We start from the raw sequence: 16,589 nt of genomic DNA on the forward strand, positions 1-16,589 counted from the left end.
TTTTGCTTTTGGTGTCAAATCTAAAATATCATTGCCAAGACTGATGCCATTGATTTAGAGAGAGAGGAAGGGGTGAGGGGCAGAGAGAGAGAGAGGCATTGATGTGGAAGAGAAACATCCATCAGTTGCCTCCCAGATGTGCCCTGACTGGGATCAAGACCACAACCTAGGTAGGTGCCCTCATGGGGGACTGGATCTGCATCCTTTTGGTGTATGGGATGACACTCCAACTAATTGAACCACCTGGCCAGGGAACAATGTATTTTTTTTAAAGGTGTTTTATGGTTTTATTTTTATTTTTTTATTTTTCTCAGTTCAAGTTTAATAGAAACTACAAAAGATAAGAGGTGATGCCCCACTCGTGTACACATCAGTTGGCCTGCTCCGTAAGTTCAGGGCATTTCCTCCAGAAAAAGAAAAGCTGGCCTCCCCAAATCCTGCAGAAAAGGCCTGTCCTGACCCATACCACATCTGGCCTAAATCTAAGGTCTTGTGTTTTAAGCATGACAATAGTAAAAGAGAGGTTTTGTTCTCATGGTTGTACACTGCCGCCATGACCCTATAATGGCCCAGTGCTCACTTCTACTTAGAGAAATATTCTTTGCTCTTCTGGACATCAGGCTTGATGGTATCACTGCCAGGTTTCCAGCCAGCTGGGCACACTTCCCCATGTTTGTCAGTGAACTGGAAAGCCTGAACTAGTCTCAGAGTCTCATCCACAGAGCGGCCAACAGGAAGGTCGTTTATAGTGATCTGGCGAAGGATACCTTTGTCGTCAACGATAAAGAGGCCCCTGAATGAGATGCCTTCATCAGCCTTTAAGACCCCATAGTCACGAGCAATGACGTGTTTGGGGTCTGATACCAAGGGAATGTTCATAGGTCCCAGTCCTCCTTGTTTCCTGGGTGTGTTGATCCAGGCCAGGTGACAGAAGTGAGAATCCACAGAAGCACCAATCACTTGGCAGTTGAGTTTCTTAAATTCTTCTGCCCTGTCACTGAAAGCAATGATCTCCGTGGGGCACACAAAGGTAAAGTCAAGAGGGTAAAAGAAGAACACCACATATTTTCCTTTGTAGTCAGATAGGCTGATATCCTTGAACTGACCATCTGGCATAACAGCTGTGGCTTTGAAGTTGGGGGCAGGGTGCCCAATTTTAGCACTTCCAGAAGACATCTTGCTATCAGCCGCTCCAAGACCCAAACACCAAGACCAGGAGGTCAGGAAGAAGATTCCGGAAGCTGTTTTATGGTTTTAGATCTTACATTCAAATATTTGAGCCATTTTGGATTAACTTTTGTGCATGGTGTAAAATAGTGGTCTTTATTCTTTTGCATGTGGCTATCCAGTTATCCCGACACTGTTTAATGAAGATACTATTGTTGGCTCCTTTGTTGTAAATTAACTGATCACATATGTGTGAGGTTATTTCTGAGCTCTCAATTACTTTTTATTGATCTAGGTATCTTTTTATGCCAATAACATATACTTTTGATTATTATAGCTTCGTGGTATAGTTTACAATCAAGAAACACCATACCTCTAACTTTGTTATTCTCTCTCAAGACTGCTTGGATTATTCAAGGTCTTTTGTGGTTCCATACAAATTTTAGGATTTTTCTATACTGTAAAAAGGATGCTATTGATTTTTGATAGGGATTGTATTGAATCTGTAGGTTGCTTTGGGCCATGTGTATATTTTAACAATATTCTTCCAATTCAGGAGCACAAAATATCTCTCCATTTTTTTATGTCTTTTTCGATTTCTTTCTTCAATGTTGTATACTCGTCATTGCACAGGTCTTTCATCCTCATGGTTAAATTTATTCTTAGGTATTTTATTCTTTTTGATGCAACAGTACATGGAATTGTTTTCTTAATTTCTCTGATAATTTGTTATTAGCGTATAGAAATGCAACAAATTCTTGTACAGCTGACCCCTGAACAATACAAGTTTGAGTTGCACAGTTCCACTTATATGTGTATTTTTTCAATAAATATACAGTTGGTCTTCCATATCTGCAGGTTAAGAATTTGTGGATTTAGCCAAATGCAAAGTAAAGAAGATATTTTTGATCCATGATTGGTTTTGGTACCCTTTGGGGGGAGGTGTCTTGAAACAAATACCCTGCAGATACCGAGTGATGATTGTATATTGATTTTCTTTTTCGCAACTTTACTGAATTCATTTATTAGTTCTAACGTGTTTTTTTGTGTGTGAAGTTGTTAGGTTTTATATATTATATATATATAAAATATATAAAATATTATGTCTTCTGCAAATAGTGACAGTTTTATGTCTTCCTTTTTGATTTGGATGCCTTTTCTTTTTCTTGCTTAATTGCTCTGGTTAGGACTTTCAATACTATGTTGAATAAAAGTGGCAAGAGTGGCCATTCTTGACTTGTTCCTGAGCTTAGAGAAAAAGCTTTCAGCTTTTCAACATTGAGTATGATGTTAACTGTGACTTTGTCATATATGGCATTATTATGTTGAATGTTCCCTCTATACTGCTTTATTAAGAGTTTTCATCATAAATAGATGTTGAGTTTTATCAAATGCTTTCTCTGCATCTATTGAGATGATCATATGAATTTAATCCTAACTTTTGTTAATGTAATTTGTAGATGTTGAATCATCCTTGCATCCCTGGAATAAATTCCACTTGATTACGATATATGATCCTTTTAATGTATTGTTGAATTTGGTTTGCTAATATTTTGTTGGGGATTTTTGCATCTGTTCATCGGGGATACAGTAGTCCCTCTCTATATCGCAGTTGTTCACTTACCACGGCCTCACTGTATTGCGGGATTAAAAAAAATATGTTTAATTATTTATCGCGGATTTTTTGCTATATCGCAGGACTTTGCAGTACTGTATACATATGTTGTTAAAGGTACGTAGGTTTAAGAGTGTAGAATATATTTAAGAACATAAGTAGTGTTTATAAAAGTGTGGAAAAGGTTAATAAGGGAGTGGGAAAGGTTAATAAGGGGCTGGGACTAGAAGTACGAAACCGCAGCTGAGAAAGATTGAACTGTGCTGGAGGCGGCAGCCGCTGCAGTGAACAGAGGGACCCGGTAAGCAGACACCCGTATTTGGGGGGAGGAGAGAAGCGTCTGGGAGCCGGCCCTGGCTGCAGACCAGACCTGTAGGCTCACGATTCCAACGCCGGGGAAAACAGACCCCATTGGGGGGAGGACCCCTGTTCCTCAGCAGAGAGTAAAGCAGGAATCCATCTTAGATCCCCGCCTCCACGCAAAGCGCCACAGTATGGTGAGAAAGGTCGCCAGGTTGTGACGAGCACACGGGGCTCCACCCAATATAGTGTAGGAGGTGTGATAGCAGCCCGCCCAAGAAGAAAATATAAACAAAACAGTCAGAATGGCAGAATTAATATTGAAATACCAATCACACAGCTAATGAAAAAACAAAAGCCTTGACCGATGAACAAATAGTGAATCTTTCTGAAGCTCAGTTCAGAGCTATGGTCATAAGGCAGCTCACAGACCTAACAGCAGGGCTGAATCAACACAGGGAAGGAATGAAGGCTAGTCCTGCTGAAATGAACAAAAATACATACAAGACAAGTGGTGAGGAAGGAAAATCCATGGATCAAATCAATAAATCGGAACATAGTGAGGGAACAAACAGTCAACCAGTGCAGAAAGAGGAAACCAAAAGTGAGGAATATAAGGAGAGGCTCAGAAACCTCTGGGACAGCTATAAGCAAACAAATATTCAAATTATTGGATTGCCAGAGGGTGAAGAAGAAGAACTAGAAATTGAAAAATTATGTGAAAAAATAATGAAGTAGAACTTCCCTAACGTGGGGAAGGAAATGAACTTACAGGTCCACGAAGCACAGAGAGTTCTGGATAGGCTGAACCCAGGGAGAACCACACCAAGACACGTTATCATCAAAATGTCAAAAATTAAAGATAAAGAGAGGATCTTAAAAGCAGCAAGAGAGAAGAATTATGTACAAAGGGGTCCCAATTAGACTATCAGTGGATTTCTCAAAGGAGACTTTACAGGCAAGAAGGGACTGGCAAGAAATATTCAAAGTAATGAAAATAAAAACCTACAACCACGATTACTCTATTCAGTGAAGCTGTTATTCAGGATAGAAGGGCAGAGAAAGTGTTTTCAGGACAAAGTAAAACTGAAGGAGTTTGTTAGATCTAAACCACTATTATATTAGATGTCAAAGGGACTCGTTTATTAGAAGGAGGATCTAAACTATGATCATTAAAATGAAAACTGTATCACAACAACCAACAGCAGAAGCTAGGGAATTGAGACAAAGGCAAACTAAGTAGACAACAAGAGGGAAAAAATAATTATAGGTATGGGAAACATATTGGGGGGAGGTCGGCAGGGAGGAGGAAGGGGGAAAGGGAGGGAGATGACGCAGGAATTAAGAAGCATAGTAGGAGGGAGTGGACAGGAAGATGTTGAGAAAAACTATATGCACAACCAATGGGCATGGACTAAGGGGCGGGGGACAACTGGAGGGAGGGGGGAGGAGAGGGGAAAGAAATTGGGATAACTGTAACAGCATAATCAAGGAAAAAAAAAAAAAAAAAAAGACAGCCCCACAGCAAAGAATTATTTGGCCAAAATGTCAATAGTACCAAGAAACTTGGCAAACCATTTTTGACACATTTGGTCAGTCACAGCACCTTCTCCATACAGTACACAAATCTTTTTTTTTTTGCATTTCAGTTGCGTTTTTACCTTTCTTGAAATTAATAAAGCATAAAATCCCCAAAATGTATCTTCTTCCATCTTCAATATTAAAATGGCTGCACATACACAAAAAAGAATCCATGTCTTATAGTTGATAATATTCAGTCATTATTTCTTTGAATGTAATCTCTCCCATTCTTTCTTTTCCTGTTAGAATTGCAAGTAGACATGTAGGAACTTCTTATTCTTCTCCTTGTCTTTTATAAATTATTATAGTTGACATACAATATATTAGTTTCATGTGTACAACATAGGGGTTCAACATTTACATACCTTACAATACGGTCACCACGAAGTCTATTAACTGTCAACACACAAAATTATATTATTATATTCCCTGTTCTACATTATATCCCTGTGACTTATTTAATTTATAACTGGAATTTTTTACCTCTTATTCTCATTCACCTTTTTTCATCTACCCCCACCCTTTTCTGGCAATCATTAGTCTGTACTCTGTATGAGAGTCTGTTTTTGTTTTGTTTGTCCCTTTGTTTTGTTTGTTTTTCAATTCCAGATATGAGAAATCATTCAGGAGTCCTCTTTTTCACTTAGCATAATACTCTCTAGGTCCACCCTTGCTGTTGCAAATAGCAAGATTTCTTTTTTATATCTCAGTAATATTCCATTGTGTATGTATACACTTTTTTATCCACTCACCTAAAGATGGACACCTAAGTCGCTACAGTATTTTGGCTATTGTAAATAACTGCAGTGAACATAGGGCTGCATATAACTTTTTGAAGTCGCGTTTTTGTTTTCTCTGAATAAATTTCCAGAAGTGGAATTGCTGCGTTGTATGGTATTTCTATTTTTAATTATTTGAGGAAACTCCATACTAATTTCTATAGTGGCTGCACTAATTTACAATCCCACCAATGTATTAATGTATAAAGCAAAAGGGTTTATTTTTTGAAGAATAATGGTATTGACAATTTTTTGCTGTTCCTCACATAAGCATTTGCTCTCAATTGCAGGAAACTCAAACACCTCTATCATCTTAAATTCTGCTAAATAAACACCATTACATAAGGTTTGCCTAATTTGGGGGTCAGGCTATGAAAAGCAGCTTATCTTAATTTACATGCCTTAAAAATTGTTAAAGCAAAAATCATTTCAAAGGTGCTCTTTTGGGGGAACATTCTGTTGTTTTTCTCAGAAAGCAAAACCTACTGTAAAATTAAAGTAAATCAATCTTTGACGTAATTGGCATATTCAAAAATAAGATTTAGAATCAGAAATACTTTCTCATGGTAACTGTTCTGTTATAAATTCTAGCTCAAGAAATGATGCCTTAAATGTAAAATCCAATGTAAAATGAAGATGCGAGGGAAGGCATTTGATCAGGATAAGGGTGTACTAATGGAATCCTCTTCTCAGGAAGCCACTGGAAAACTTTGCACATACCTTTGAGGAACTCATTGGCTCACTATTGAATAACAGAAACCTAGTTTGAGTGTTGTGCCATGTGACATATTTGATAGTTTTATAATTATTTTATTTGGTGCTTTGGACTGCTGCAGGAGCTTAAAACCACACATATTTCCCCCTTTATTGTAGGTTCCAACGTCACATGCTCTTTGTTACTTCAGAATATGTAAATCCTTTCATTTGGGAAATATTTTCACTGATCACACTTTTTCTATGGCAAAATATGCAATTGGCAACTCACCAAATTTTTTCAGAAAGGTCTTTATTTTACGTCTTGTGATGGTTCCCCCAAATAGGATGCTAACTCTCTAGGATCTTAATATTTGCTTCAGTGAACACCCAACTCTTGATCTATAGTTACAGATAGTCTGGAAAGACCTGCACTTGTTTTTTATACCATATGAAAGAATTACAGAAAAGTTATTTGTATTTATTAAAAATTTAAAAAGATTTTTCACAACTACATCAGACAAAAGTTAAATTATGTAACCCTAATTGCTTCAAAACTATTATCCTGTGGTCAAGATAATCACAAAATGACAAATTTTTTTTCTTCCAAATTTCATTTTAGAATTGCTTTGATAACTCAGTGTGTATATACACATGTGTATATTTATATAAGATGAAGGCCTAGGAGTAAATGATTTTTGTAAAATAACTTTCTCACAAATAATTCTTAGTGCCAAGCATCAAATTTTATAGTCTCAGAGATGCAGAATTTATCAAAAGTATGTTTACCAGTAAGGGCAAGCCAGGGATAAAGATAATATTTCCTGTCCTTTAAAATAAAGGAAACATGACTTTACTCTTTTAATATATTTGTCAAATTTCGTTACAGAAACACATCGGCTTGTCTTCATGAAATCTTTTCTCTAATAGCATATCATCTAGATTAAGCATGTGTTAGATATACCTTAAAATAAAGGAAAATGGCCATGTGGTCTCTGTATCTCTTCAGATTGATTCAATCTGAAAGATAAGACTATAACATCCCTCTACATACTCTCCAGCAAAACCAGGGTCCTTTTCTTTACTTAGCACTTACTACTTGTAATACACAATGTACTTACTGTGCTGTTTCCCATGATACACCCCCTCCCCCACCATGTAGAATGTAAGCTTCACAAAGGCAGGGATTTTTGTGTCCTGGCAAGTGGTGTATTCCAAGTACCTAGAACAATGACACTGAGTAGCACTTACTCAGTGAACACAACAATGGGTAGGAGATGAAGTTGGAGATGTTAAGAGATACGGATTGGGGAACAGAACATTTAGGCCTTGTAGGCCATTGTAATGAATCAAGCTCTGAGTGCAATGAGGAGCCACTCCAGAACTTAAGGGCTGAACCTGCCTTATGTTTGAAAAACATCCCCCTAGCTACTTTATTGGTGGGCTGTATGGGGCAGACACAGTAATCCGGGTGAGAAATGATGGCACAGCTCAGGGTGACAGCAGTGTAAATGGTGAGATGTAGTTGAATTCTGGTTTATTTTGAAGGTAAAGCCAACAGTGTGTGTGTTTCCTGATGCATTGAGTGTGGGCTGTGAGAAAAGAGAGCAATTGAGAACAAGGTTGTTCTGGCATAACCAACTGGAAGAATGGAGTCGTCATCAGTGTGATTTATGAAAGATTATGGGAGGATTACATTTGAGGGTAGGGTTCGGGGAGATTAAGAGTTCAGTGTTGGACATGTCATATTTAAGATGTTTTGTTAGGTAGGCACTGAAAGATACCAAAGGCTGGTGGATCTGTGTGTGGCTGAAGTTGAAGAATTGTTTCCGCTAGTGACATATAAATTCATTGTACATGAATGGGGCTTAAAGTGAATGCTGAGAAAGAGGAATAATGCCTGAATACGTTGTAGTCAAAAGGATTCTGAGAAGGAATATATTTTATCACAGAATATCAGGTTCTTCTCAGGTGATAAATGCCTTGAAAGAAAAATATTATCATTATCAGGTGATGTTATTTTATGAAAGATAAGAACAAGCAAATTATGAACATAATTTAAAGATAGAATTTATTCTCTGATGGTTTACTCATGCAAACTGCACATAAAAGAAAATAGTACAGTTTGTATAACATTGCAAATATAAGAACTCAAAATGCTAGGTACAGAAGTAGTGTGGCATCCTGAAAGTCAAAATGAAATTTGTGTTTATACAACTAATAATGATTTTTATTTGCTGAGTACAGACTGATTTACAATGAAAGTGTTGCTAACGTTGGTAAGCTCATTAACCATTTACATGACTTCTTACATCTATGTAGCTTTATTTTACAGTTGCAAGAATTCCTGTTATCAAAAACTTTAACTTGTATAAATAAAAAATGAAAGGAAAATGCACTGAACTGGACTTAGGAGAGAGAAATTAAAGAGGCTTTTCCTAACCCATTCAAACTACAATAAAAAATAGCCTTCTTGCAGAATTCATATTTTGTGCCTTTGAGATCAACTCCTTAGCATAACTATGGCAAAATCGTGATTAGAATTTGATTATTTTAAAATTATAAAATCAGTTTAAAAAATTTAGAAGTAGAATTATCAACTAAAAATGTTCTCAGTTTTAATAAGCCAAACAATAAAATTCCTATTATCTTCATAACTTAGAAGTCCTGAAATGTCATTTGTATAATTTGAATGTTCCCCAGTCTAGAACTTAGGCAGGTGGGATATTCCTTGAATTATCAAGGATATTCCATATAGGTTTTTAAATGTCAGTCTCATTAGGAGATGGCACTGAGACTTGAGCAAATAGTGCAGTATGGATGCAGAACAAACTACACAACTTATTATAAATGCATTATAGATATTTACATAATGGAATCCTGCTTGAATGCCAGAAGTTGCTACTGGGTAAGACTCATAACTATTTTACAAAGTTTTCTTACACACATCTACTACTTTTTAATTTTTAACAATTTAGTCTATTTTAAAATATTGTACTGTATTTTGAACATAACTGCAGAATAAAAATAGATAATGGCACATTAGAAAACTCAGTATCCCACAGATGACTGGATAATGAGAAAAGTGTACCTACAATCATCTCATCAGAAACAAACTACATCATGGAATGTTAGTTATCCAAGCCTGCACAGTAATGACGTTTTAAACTGCAATCACCTATTAGCCAGCATCACACTGAAGGCATCGTTAAACATTCAAGCAAAGGTTGCTGGCATAAACTATTGAAAGATACATACACACACACACACACACACACACACACACACACACACACACACTCTCTCTCACTCACTCTTGCTTCTCACATTATAGTTACATTGTTCTAAAGATACTGATTTTTTCCCACAAGAAACGTTATCAAAATCTGCTACTAAAAGATGACAGTGCTTTCACGAGAATAAGTACAAGTTAGCTTGCAAGTACAAGACAATGGGGGTAAACAGTCTTAAATTTTCTAAGTAGTAATTTTTAGGCTTTTCTGGCAATCATACCATACTTGATTATGCATAAACTTCTCAGTTTGTAACCTGAAATCTGCAAAAACCCAAAATAAAAACAAAAACCCTAATTTCAAAAAAAGTATTAGATATCTGATAACCCTGTATTGTACATTACATAATTTCATATTTTATTAGCCTTGAAACATAAGGTTTAAAATGTGTTATCAAACAACACATTTAACAAAACCAATCTGTCTGAATTTAAGACTTGAAAAATAGTCATTTTGAAATGATAAAGGATTCCAAAATTCATGTCTACTTAAAATCTTTAAAAAGAAAAATGCACTATTAATGATCTTGATTTAATTTAAGATTAGAGTGTGCATAAAAGCATTGTATGTCTTTTACCAAGTTTTCACTCACTTAAAAAAGTGTTCTCTAATGTTCTTCCTTTTGCATAATGTGCAAAATAAAAGGCAAAAAGGTTAAAAGCAAATTTCTTTCTCTTGCTAGTGCTTTATGACTTTGTTAACATTACAAAGTCAATAGGGATTTAAGCAGAACTTTGGTATAAATGATATAACAATATTACCATCACAGTTGAGGGTTAAGAGGTGGCCAAAAGAAATGGAAGTGGGAAGAGAAATTCAGTAACACCCCCATTTTTAAAAATACCACCAAATTAAAAATGAAATAAACCATGATGAATTATAATACAATTTATACACTGTGCACAGAAAAATTAATAAATCTAACAATATTTATAAAAAAAAAATCAAAATCAGTCTTTCTCCAGAGACTAAAAACTGTTGTTCAGTCTGATCATCAATTGCTGCTATACCAACTTTAGAGCCAAATTTAATTTCAAGTAAAAAAAAAAGACAACCACAGATTTCGCATAAATGGAAACTGGTCTTTCCTTGATTTCCCTTTGAAGTCACTAATAAGTATCTAAAGCTGCTGCGCTGTAGGTTTCTAATCAACTTCCTGAAGGCTGTGCCTGGGAGGAAGGAGCCATAGCAATCTGTGGAAGGGCAGGCTCTGCACTCTGGTCCGCCATCTGGGTGAGGACTGACGTGGCTACAGCTTCTGCCTTGGAGGTGGAACTGACTCCGTTGGATGTGCTGACAGAACTATGCTGTATAGCTTCAGTATGGGGACTATTCGGCACTGACAGGTCTTCTGAACTATCATCTTTATCAGCAGCTGAGTAGAAAAAAGAAAAGTTACTTAGTTTCTTAAAATAGCATAAGAAGGTATCAATAGGCTGAGTCCATAAACAGAGTAAAAAAGTTACAAGGTACTTTACAAAATCAGTTATTTAGGTAAGTCAGTATGACGGGAATTGAGTAACTGAAAGGTGGCTGTAAGTCATGAAGTTGGCAATTCTACCTCCAGCAGGTCGAACAAAGGCACGACCACAGATGTGAAAACATCTGGGTGCTCAGTGCCTCAGAAATAAAGCTGAAGAAATATTGCTAAGTAGTGCGTGTTAAAGAAACTCTGGTAGGAATTTGGGAGATAGACTCCTATAGCTAGCTATAAGCAAATACTTATCAAACAACACATTTAACAAAACCAATCTCGCTGGCTACATCCCATTCTTATTAACAGATTAAAAAAACTTTTATTTCCACATGCATAAACAAAATGAATTCTTACATAAAATTATATCTTCAAATTATTCCCTCTGCAGTCTTGAGAACTATATTTATTCTGGCTGACTTTCTATCTACTGACTTCCCATCTAATGGATGATTACAACACCTGATTCTAATGATGCATACACACGAGAGTAAGCAATATTTAGACTCTAAATGCCACCAGCTGTTATAACTGCATGAACTGAGATTCAAATAAAAATCTATATAAAACTCTAGATATTGCAATTGAAAAAAATTCAAGAAAGGGCATTCTAAATATTTACAAAAATAAATCTACCAATTTGTAGGCCTGAATATTAATTTCCCATACCTTTTTATTTTAAGAGAAGAGAACCCAATAATTTCATTTACAACACACAGTTATAGTGCATGTAAGTTACGAGACACAACGATAACATCAACACCTGGGAACCCAGCCCTCAACTTAAGAAAGAGAACATTGCCAATAACCCTGATGTTTCCTGAAAGCTCCTCTCCTTACCAAAGATAATCACCATTCTGATATTTTTTAAGCCACTCCCATTTTTTCTTTGAAGTTTCACCAAATAGGTATGTATCCCTAAATAATATTATTTAGCTTGTTTATTAATGAACATTCTAAAAACAGAATTGCACTGCGTATATTCTTTTGCACCTTGTTTTATTCACTTGGCATTAAACTTTTATTTAGTGTTAGACAATAAGCAGGCTTTTATCAAATCTGAGAATGCATCCCACAGTGCCTGCTTACTAATGGCCAAGTCCTCATTCTGAAGATCAATTAGTAAGACTATGGACCCTATGAAGCAGGACTTATCCCATGATTTATAACACAGGAGATGGAGGAGGAGGAACCTCGCAAAGCACAACTTTTGTTCAAATAAAATTCCTGATTTTGAGGGTTTTTGGAAATATAGTAATTCTTATAGAATTTTGACATATTTTCCCCAATTCATGCATTTTTGAAAAGCAGGTTTAAAAATATGTAAGTGAGATAGAATCCCATCTTCCCCATAATCTGCTATGAATGCAAAACAACACCCACCCTTGTATAAAAATTTGACCTCAAGATACAATAAAAAAAATCACTATCAGTAATTCTTTTAAAATTATAATAAATGTTATAAAACACAATTTAGTGAATAGCCAATACAATAGTTATGTGTTCAGAGAAAACACCAGAGAAATGTAAATATATAGTGAAGGCAATGACTCAAAATTAAACAGTAAATTCTAAGGGACAAGTGATTATCTCCAGTCTTTCAGAATGAGGTAAAGGAAATCTTTAGGCTGTACAAAGAACAGGTATATTCAGTTATAAATTCTGTAATTATAAATTTCATATAAAATAACTAATGTCATATATCTGCACCTATGACTACTTCTAGAAGGTGAGAGAAAAATTACTAGTATAATCACAAACACTGGGCAGACAGAAGAGACCTTACGGCATTCCAAGAACCATTTTCAGTCTACCTAAGTTAAAAGAAATCAGCTGTTTGACAGTTCACTCTCTGAGGTTCTTCTCTACATCTGTTCATTTATATTTTTAGTACTGAAAATATAGGGTGGGGCAAAAGTAGGTTTACAGTTGTCCATATGTAAAATAATGGTAATATTAATTAATAAACAATATGATAAATTCTGTGTTTCATGAACTTGCAACTGTAAACTACTTTTGCCCCACCTGTATAAGCTCTCAGCTATGTTTAGGGCCCAGGAAACTTTCCTTCCCACTTATACTTAAGACTATGGAAACAACTATAATACAATTTTAATTATGCTCAGTGATCTAGAGAATATGAATTAATGGCAATAAGATCACTCTTGTGCTTTCTTCTTCATGAAACTCAAACATTTAGAATGTATCATATCTTCATTAACATTTTACACTATTTGACTGTGAAGTGCCAATTGTCAGTTTTCCCAGGACTGAGTTTCCTAGGATGCCCAACTTTCAGTGTTAAACTGTGACCCTATGACAGTGTGACTTTAACTGTCACCTTTACCCACAAAATTTTATAATATTCCTTAATTTCTACTAAACTTTAGTTTTCTCTATCAAATGTTTTGAAAGAATTAACTAGTACTGCAGCTCACCATTAGCAACTGCTTTGTGCAACATGATGAATACTATTAGGTATTTAGAAATGTCCCCTTAATTTCTACGAGATTTAAATATTAACTTAGTCAATCTCTGTATTTACCTGAACTATTAAACAACAGAGAAGTCAGATTTTTTCCAAAGACTACAAATTCGAAAATAGAAATTAAATTTCTACAAAATCCTATTACCTCCCAAGAGCTAAAGAGAACTGATATTATGCTAGAACTATATTTCAGTTGATCTGATTATCTAGATGACTAGACAGGAAAATAGGTACAGTTTCCAAAACCAAAATGTCTTGCATTCTCACAATCTAGTATAATAATATACATTCACTAAAACTTATTAATCTGGATTTTCAGTTAGTTATATCATAAAGCCATACATCTATACACTTAAAAATTCTTTAACAAATTATTTCTTAAATTGAAAAATTGGCTTACATTTGCTGAACATATACTGCCTAGAGAATAGAGAGAAAACTGTTGGGATTATCCAACATATTACCTAAGATTTAAAAATTGAGATAATTTTGGACTGAATGCAATATGAGTTAATTTTCTTTCTAATTTTATAGAATCAATTTTACATTACGTTTTGAACTGTCAAAATTCAAGAGAACTCTCTTGTTAAGAAAATCATGTATGCATAACACTGGACTCAGTAGCTTCTGTAGGAAATTATGTTGTTAAGTCAGATGGGAGCCATAATGGCCTCATCCTTGCAGCTATCATTGTTAATACAAATTCTGAACACATTTCTATATGGGTCCAATTTACTCCACAATGTGTTTCACCATCCTGTCAAAATGACTAGATATCAAAGGAGTGAGATTTATTTGCTCAAAACTGACAAAAATCAATGTTCTAAATATAAATGGCAATAGAGAGTTGCTAAACCTACTGAAGCTTTTAAATTAAAAAATATTGCCCATTCTGATGAAACTGCTTACAATGACTGCAAGTAAAGATGGTGGCCATTAAGTTTTATCGCGAGCACCTGAGGAACTGTTTGCATCCAATACAAAATGCTTCTTTCTCTGTGAATTACTGACACTGGCAAATTAAAATGAAGTGGATACATATGGTTGAAACAATCTTCACATTTATAAATATCCTGAAACATCACTAAATGATAAAAAAAGCTATGGGTTATATATTATGAATATTGCCTAATGCATTTCCAGCTCTGTTATTTGTTACAAATTTGTGTACGATGGACAAATTTGGCCATTTATTTAAGAGTAACAGCTGGTTTCAACATTGTACATAATATCAAAATGAAGGACATTACAAAGGAAAAACCACAATTAACCTTTAAAATGCTGAAAACAGAAGAATCTCATTTTTAGGGAAAACATTTAAGAGAAACTGATAAGCAGATAATTTAAATAACTGTTCAATTTTAGCATTTTTATGACTAGTAAGATTCAAACAATAAAAAATGCATGATGCTGATATTTAAGAAAGAACAACAGGATCTGTTACTGTAAACGAATACTATATATTAAGTGAAAACAGTTGATAAAAAAAAATCCTTACTGAATGAAGGCTGGAAAAGAAATGTTTTGCCCTGTCAATATAAGACAAAATGATACTGGGAAGGTAAAATAATCATCAGTACTTACAGTAATTTTAAATTATTAACTAACCCATTTTGTTGATTTACAGCAACCCCTAGGAAAAAACTAGAAATAGGAAAATTCAAAAACTCTAGATTCTAAGAAGTATACCCTGATTCCATAACCTTGTAGAACTTCTGATATTTAATATTAAATGTGAGAATTTCAGCCTTTTTTCTTTAATGATAGCTTGGTTCATTGTGGCAGTATTTCACTGATGTAGCCTAGGGCCATAGGTAATGGAACATTACTCACTATGATAGCCAGATTTCTTCTGCATGGCGGTTACAGGGCAATCTTTATGAGCCAGAAGAAGCTGTTTCAGCTGTGCCACTTCATTTCTCAGCAGGGTGACTTCACTCTGGAGAAGAAACAAGTTATGTACCTTACCAACATCAGATTAAACATTTCTTACTGTTTAAAACAAGTCAAGGTTAAGATCATGAAAACTGGATATCTTTAACAGAATATCAAGGAATAAACAAAATATGCCACTTAAATGTTTAATCAGTACACATCAGTTTTTATATTTTAGCATTTGTATAAAAACCACAACATTTATAAAAATTTAAGAAAATACCACACTGGATAGCATATTTCAAAGTTTTTACATTGCCATTTGCCTTGGGATGACTTATATATACTAAATATATTAAATATAAGGTACTTTTATTATATATATTACATGTTCCTTTATCTGAAAAACATCGAAGGAGTCAGGATAAATTTTCACTCAACTCTATTGACTTGAAAATGAAAAATTTATCCTGAAAGCTCAAGTTTCTCGTTTTCTGGAAACTTGGAAGAGTTCCATATGGGAAACCACAATAATAAATGGATCATGGATAACTAAAACACATTGCAAGGCACTGTGTTAGACATGAAAGCAATCGAAGTAGATATAATAGCTAAATGGCTTAATTGCCTTAGCTCTAGGCAATTCATACATATCTAAATATAAATCTGATAAATCAATGGTGACTTTTCCTATTCTTTATTATAGAATGAGCACATCGGCTTTTGTTTTGGATGCATTAATCTGGAAGATTCTCTGTAAAAGTTCCAAATTGAGAGTCTAGTTAATTCCATTATATTAAAGACATACAGATCAGTGATAATTATTAATACTCAAGAGTTAGAAATAATATGAATTTAATAAATTGATGACATAAAATTTTTAAGTTACAAACATCTCTACTTACTTGGCCTTACATTAACCTTAACTATGCAATTTTCATCCATGAACCCAAAATTAAATAAAGAAATACAGCAAATGAGTGTACATAAAAGCTCAGGCACTACATTTTCCACCCCTTGGTCTCTTATCCAGAAAGCTTAATGTAAAATAATTTAGCAGATTTGACTCATTAGGCTTCCTGACGTGATAAATGACAAACATAAAAAATCAAAAGAATAAAAGTTAAGCAATCTAAAGGCAAGTCTGTTGGGTCAAATAGTTCTTCACACCCCAATAATAATGAACTGCAATACTATATTAAAGCACACAACAAAAATTGATGCACATAATGAATATGAACCATTAATAAAAAGGTTAAATTGTTTAGAATATTGTATTTGAGACAAGAATGGGCTTATAGTGATCAAAGTACAAAAGGGAAAA

General features: G+C 34.7%; 1 protein-coding gene and 1 pseudogene across 2 annotated transcripts in view; both read right to left on the reverse strand.

Annotated features, from left to right (window-relative positions):
* Positions 1 to 333: 333 nt before the first annotated feature.
* Positions 334 to 1,229, reverse strand: LOC150022256 (peroxiredoxin-1 pseudogene; annotated as a pseudogene).
* A 6,960-nt stretch (positions 1,230 to 8,189) lies between these two features.
* Positions 8,190 to 16,589, reverse strand: part of ATF2 (activating transcription factor 2) — a 75,884-nt gene continuing 67,484 nt past the window's right edge. For both annotated transcript variants that reach the window (XM_090280842.1, XM_090280835.1), the window contains exons 13-14: positions 15,224 to 15,329; positions 8,190 to 10,803 (exon numbers count right to left, since the gene is read on the reverse strand). In XM_090280842.1, coding sequence (XP_090136968.1) covers positions 10,577 to 10,803; positions 15,224 to 15,329 — 333 coding nt within the window. In that variant the 3' untranslated portion in view covers positions 8,190 to 10,576. The remainder of the gene's footprint in view (positions 10,804 to 15,223; positions 15,330 to 16,589) is intronic.

Source organism: Furipterus horrens, unplaced genomic scaffold (genome assembly GCF_987537825.1).
Source record: "Furipterus horrens unplaced genomic scaffold, mFurHor1.1.pri manual_scaffold_1, whole genome shotgun sequence".
Lineage (NCBI taxonomy): Eukaryota > Metazoa > Chordata > Mammalia > Chiroptera > Furipteridae > Furipterus > Furipterus horrens.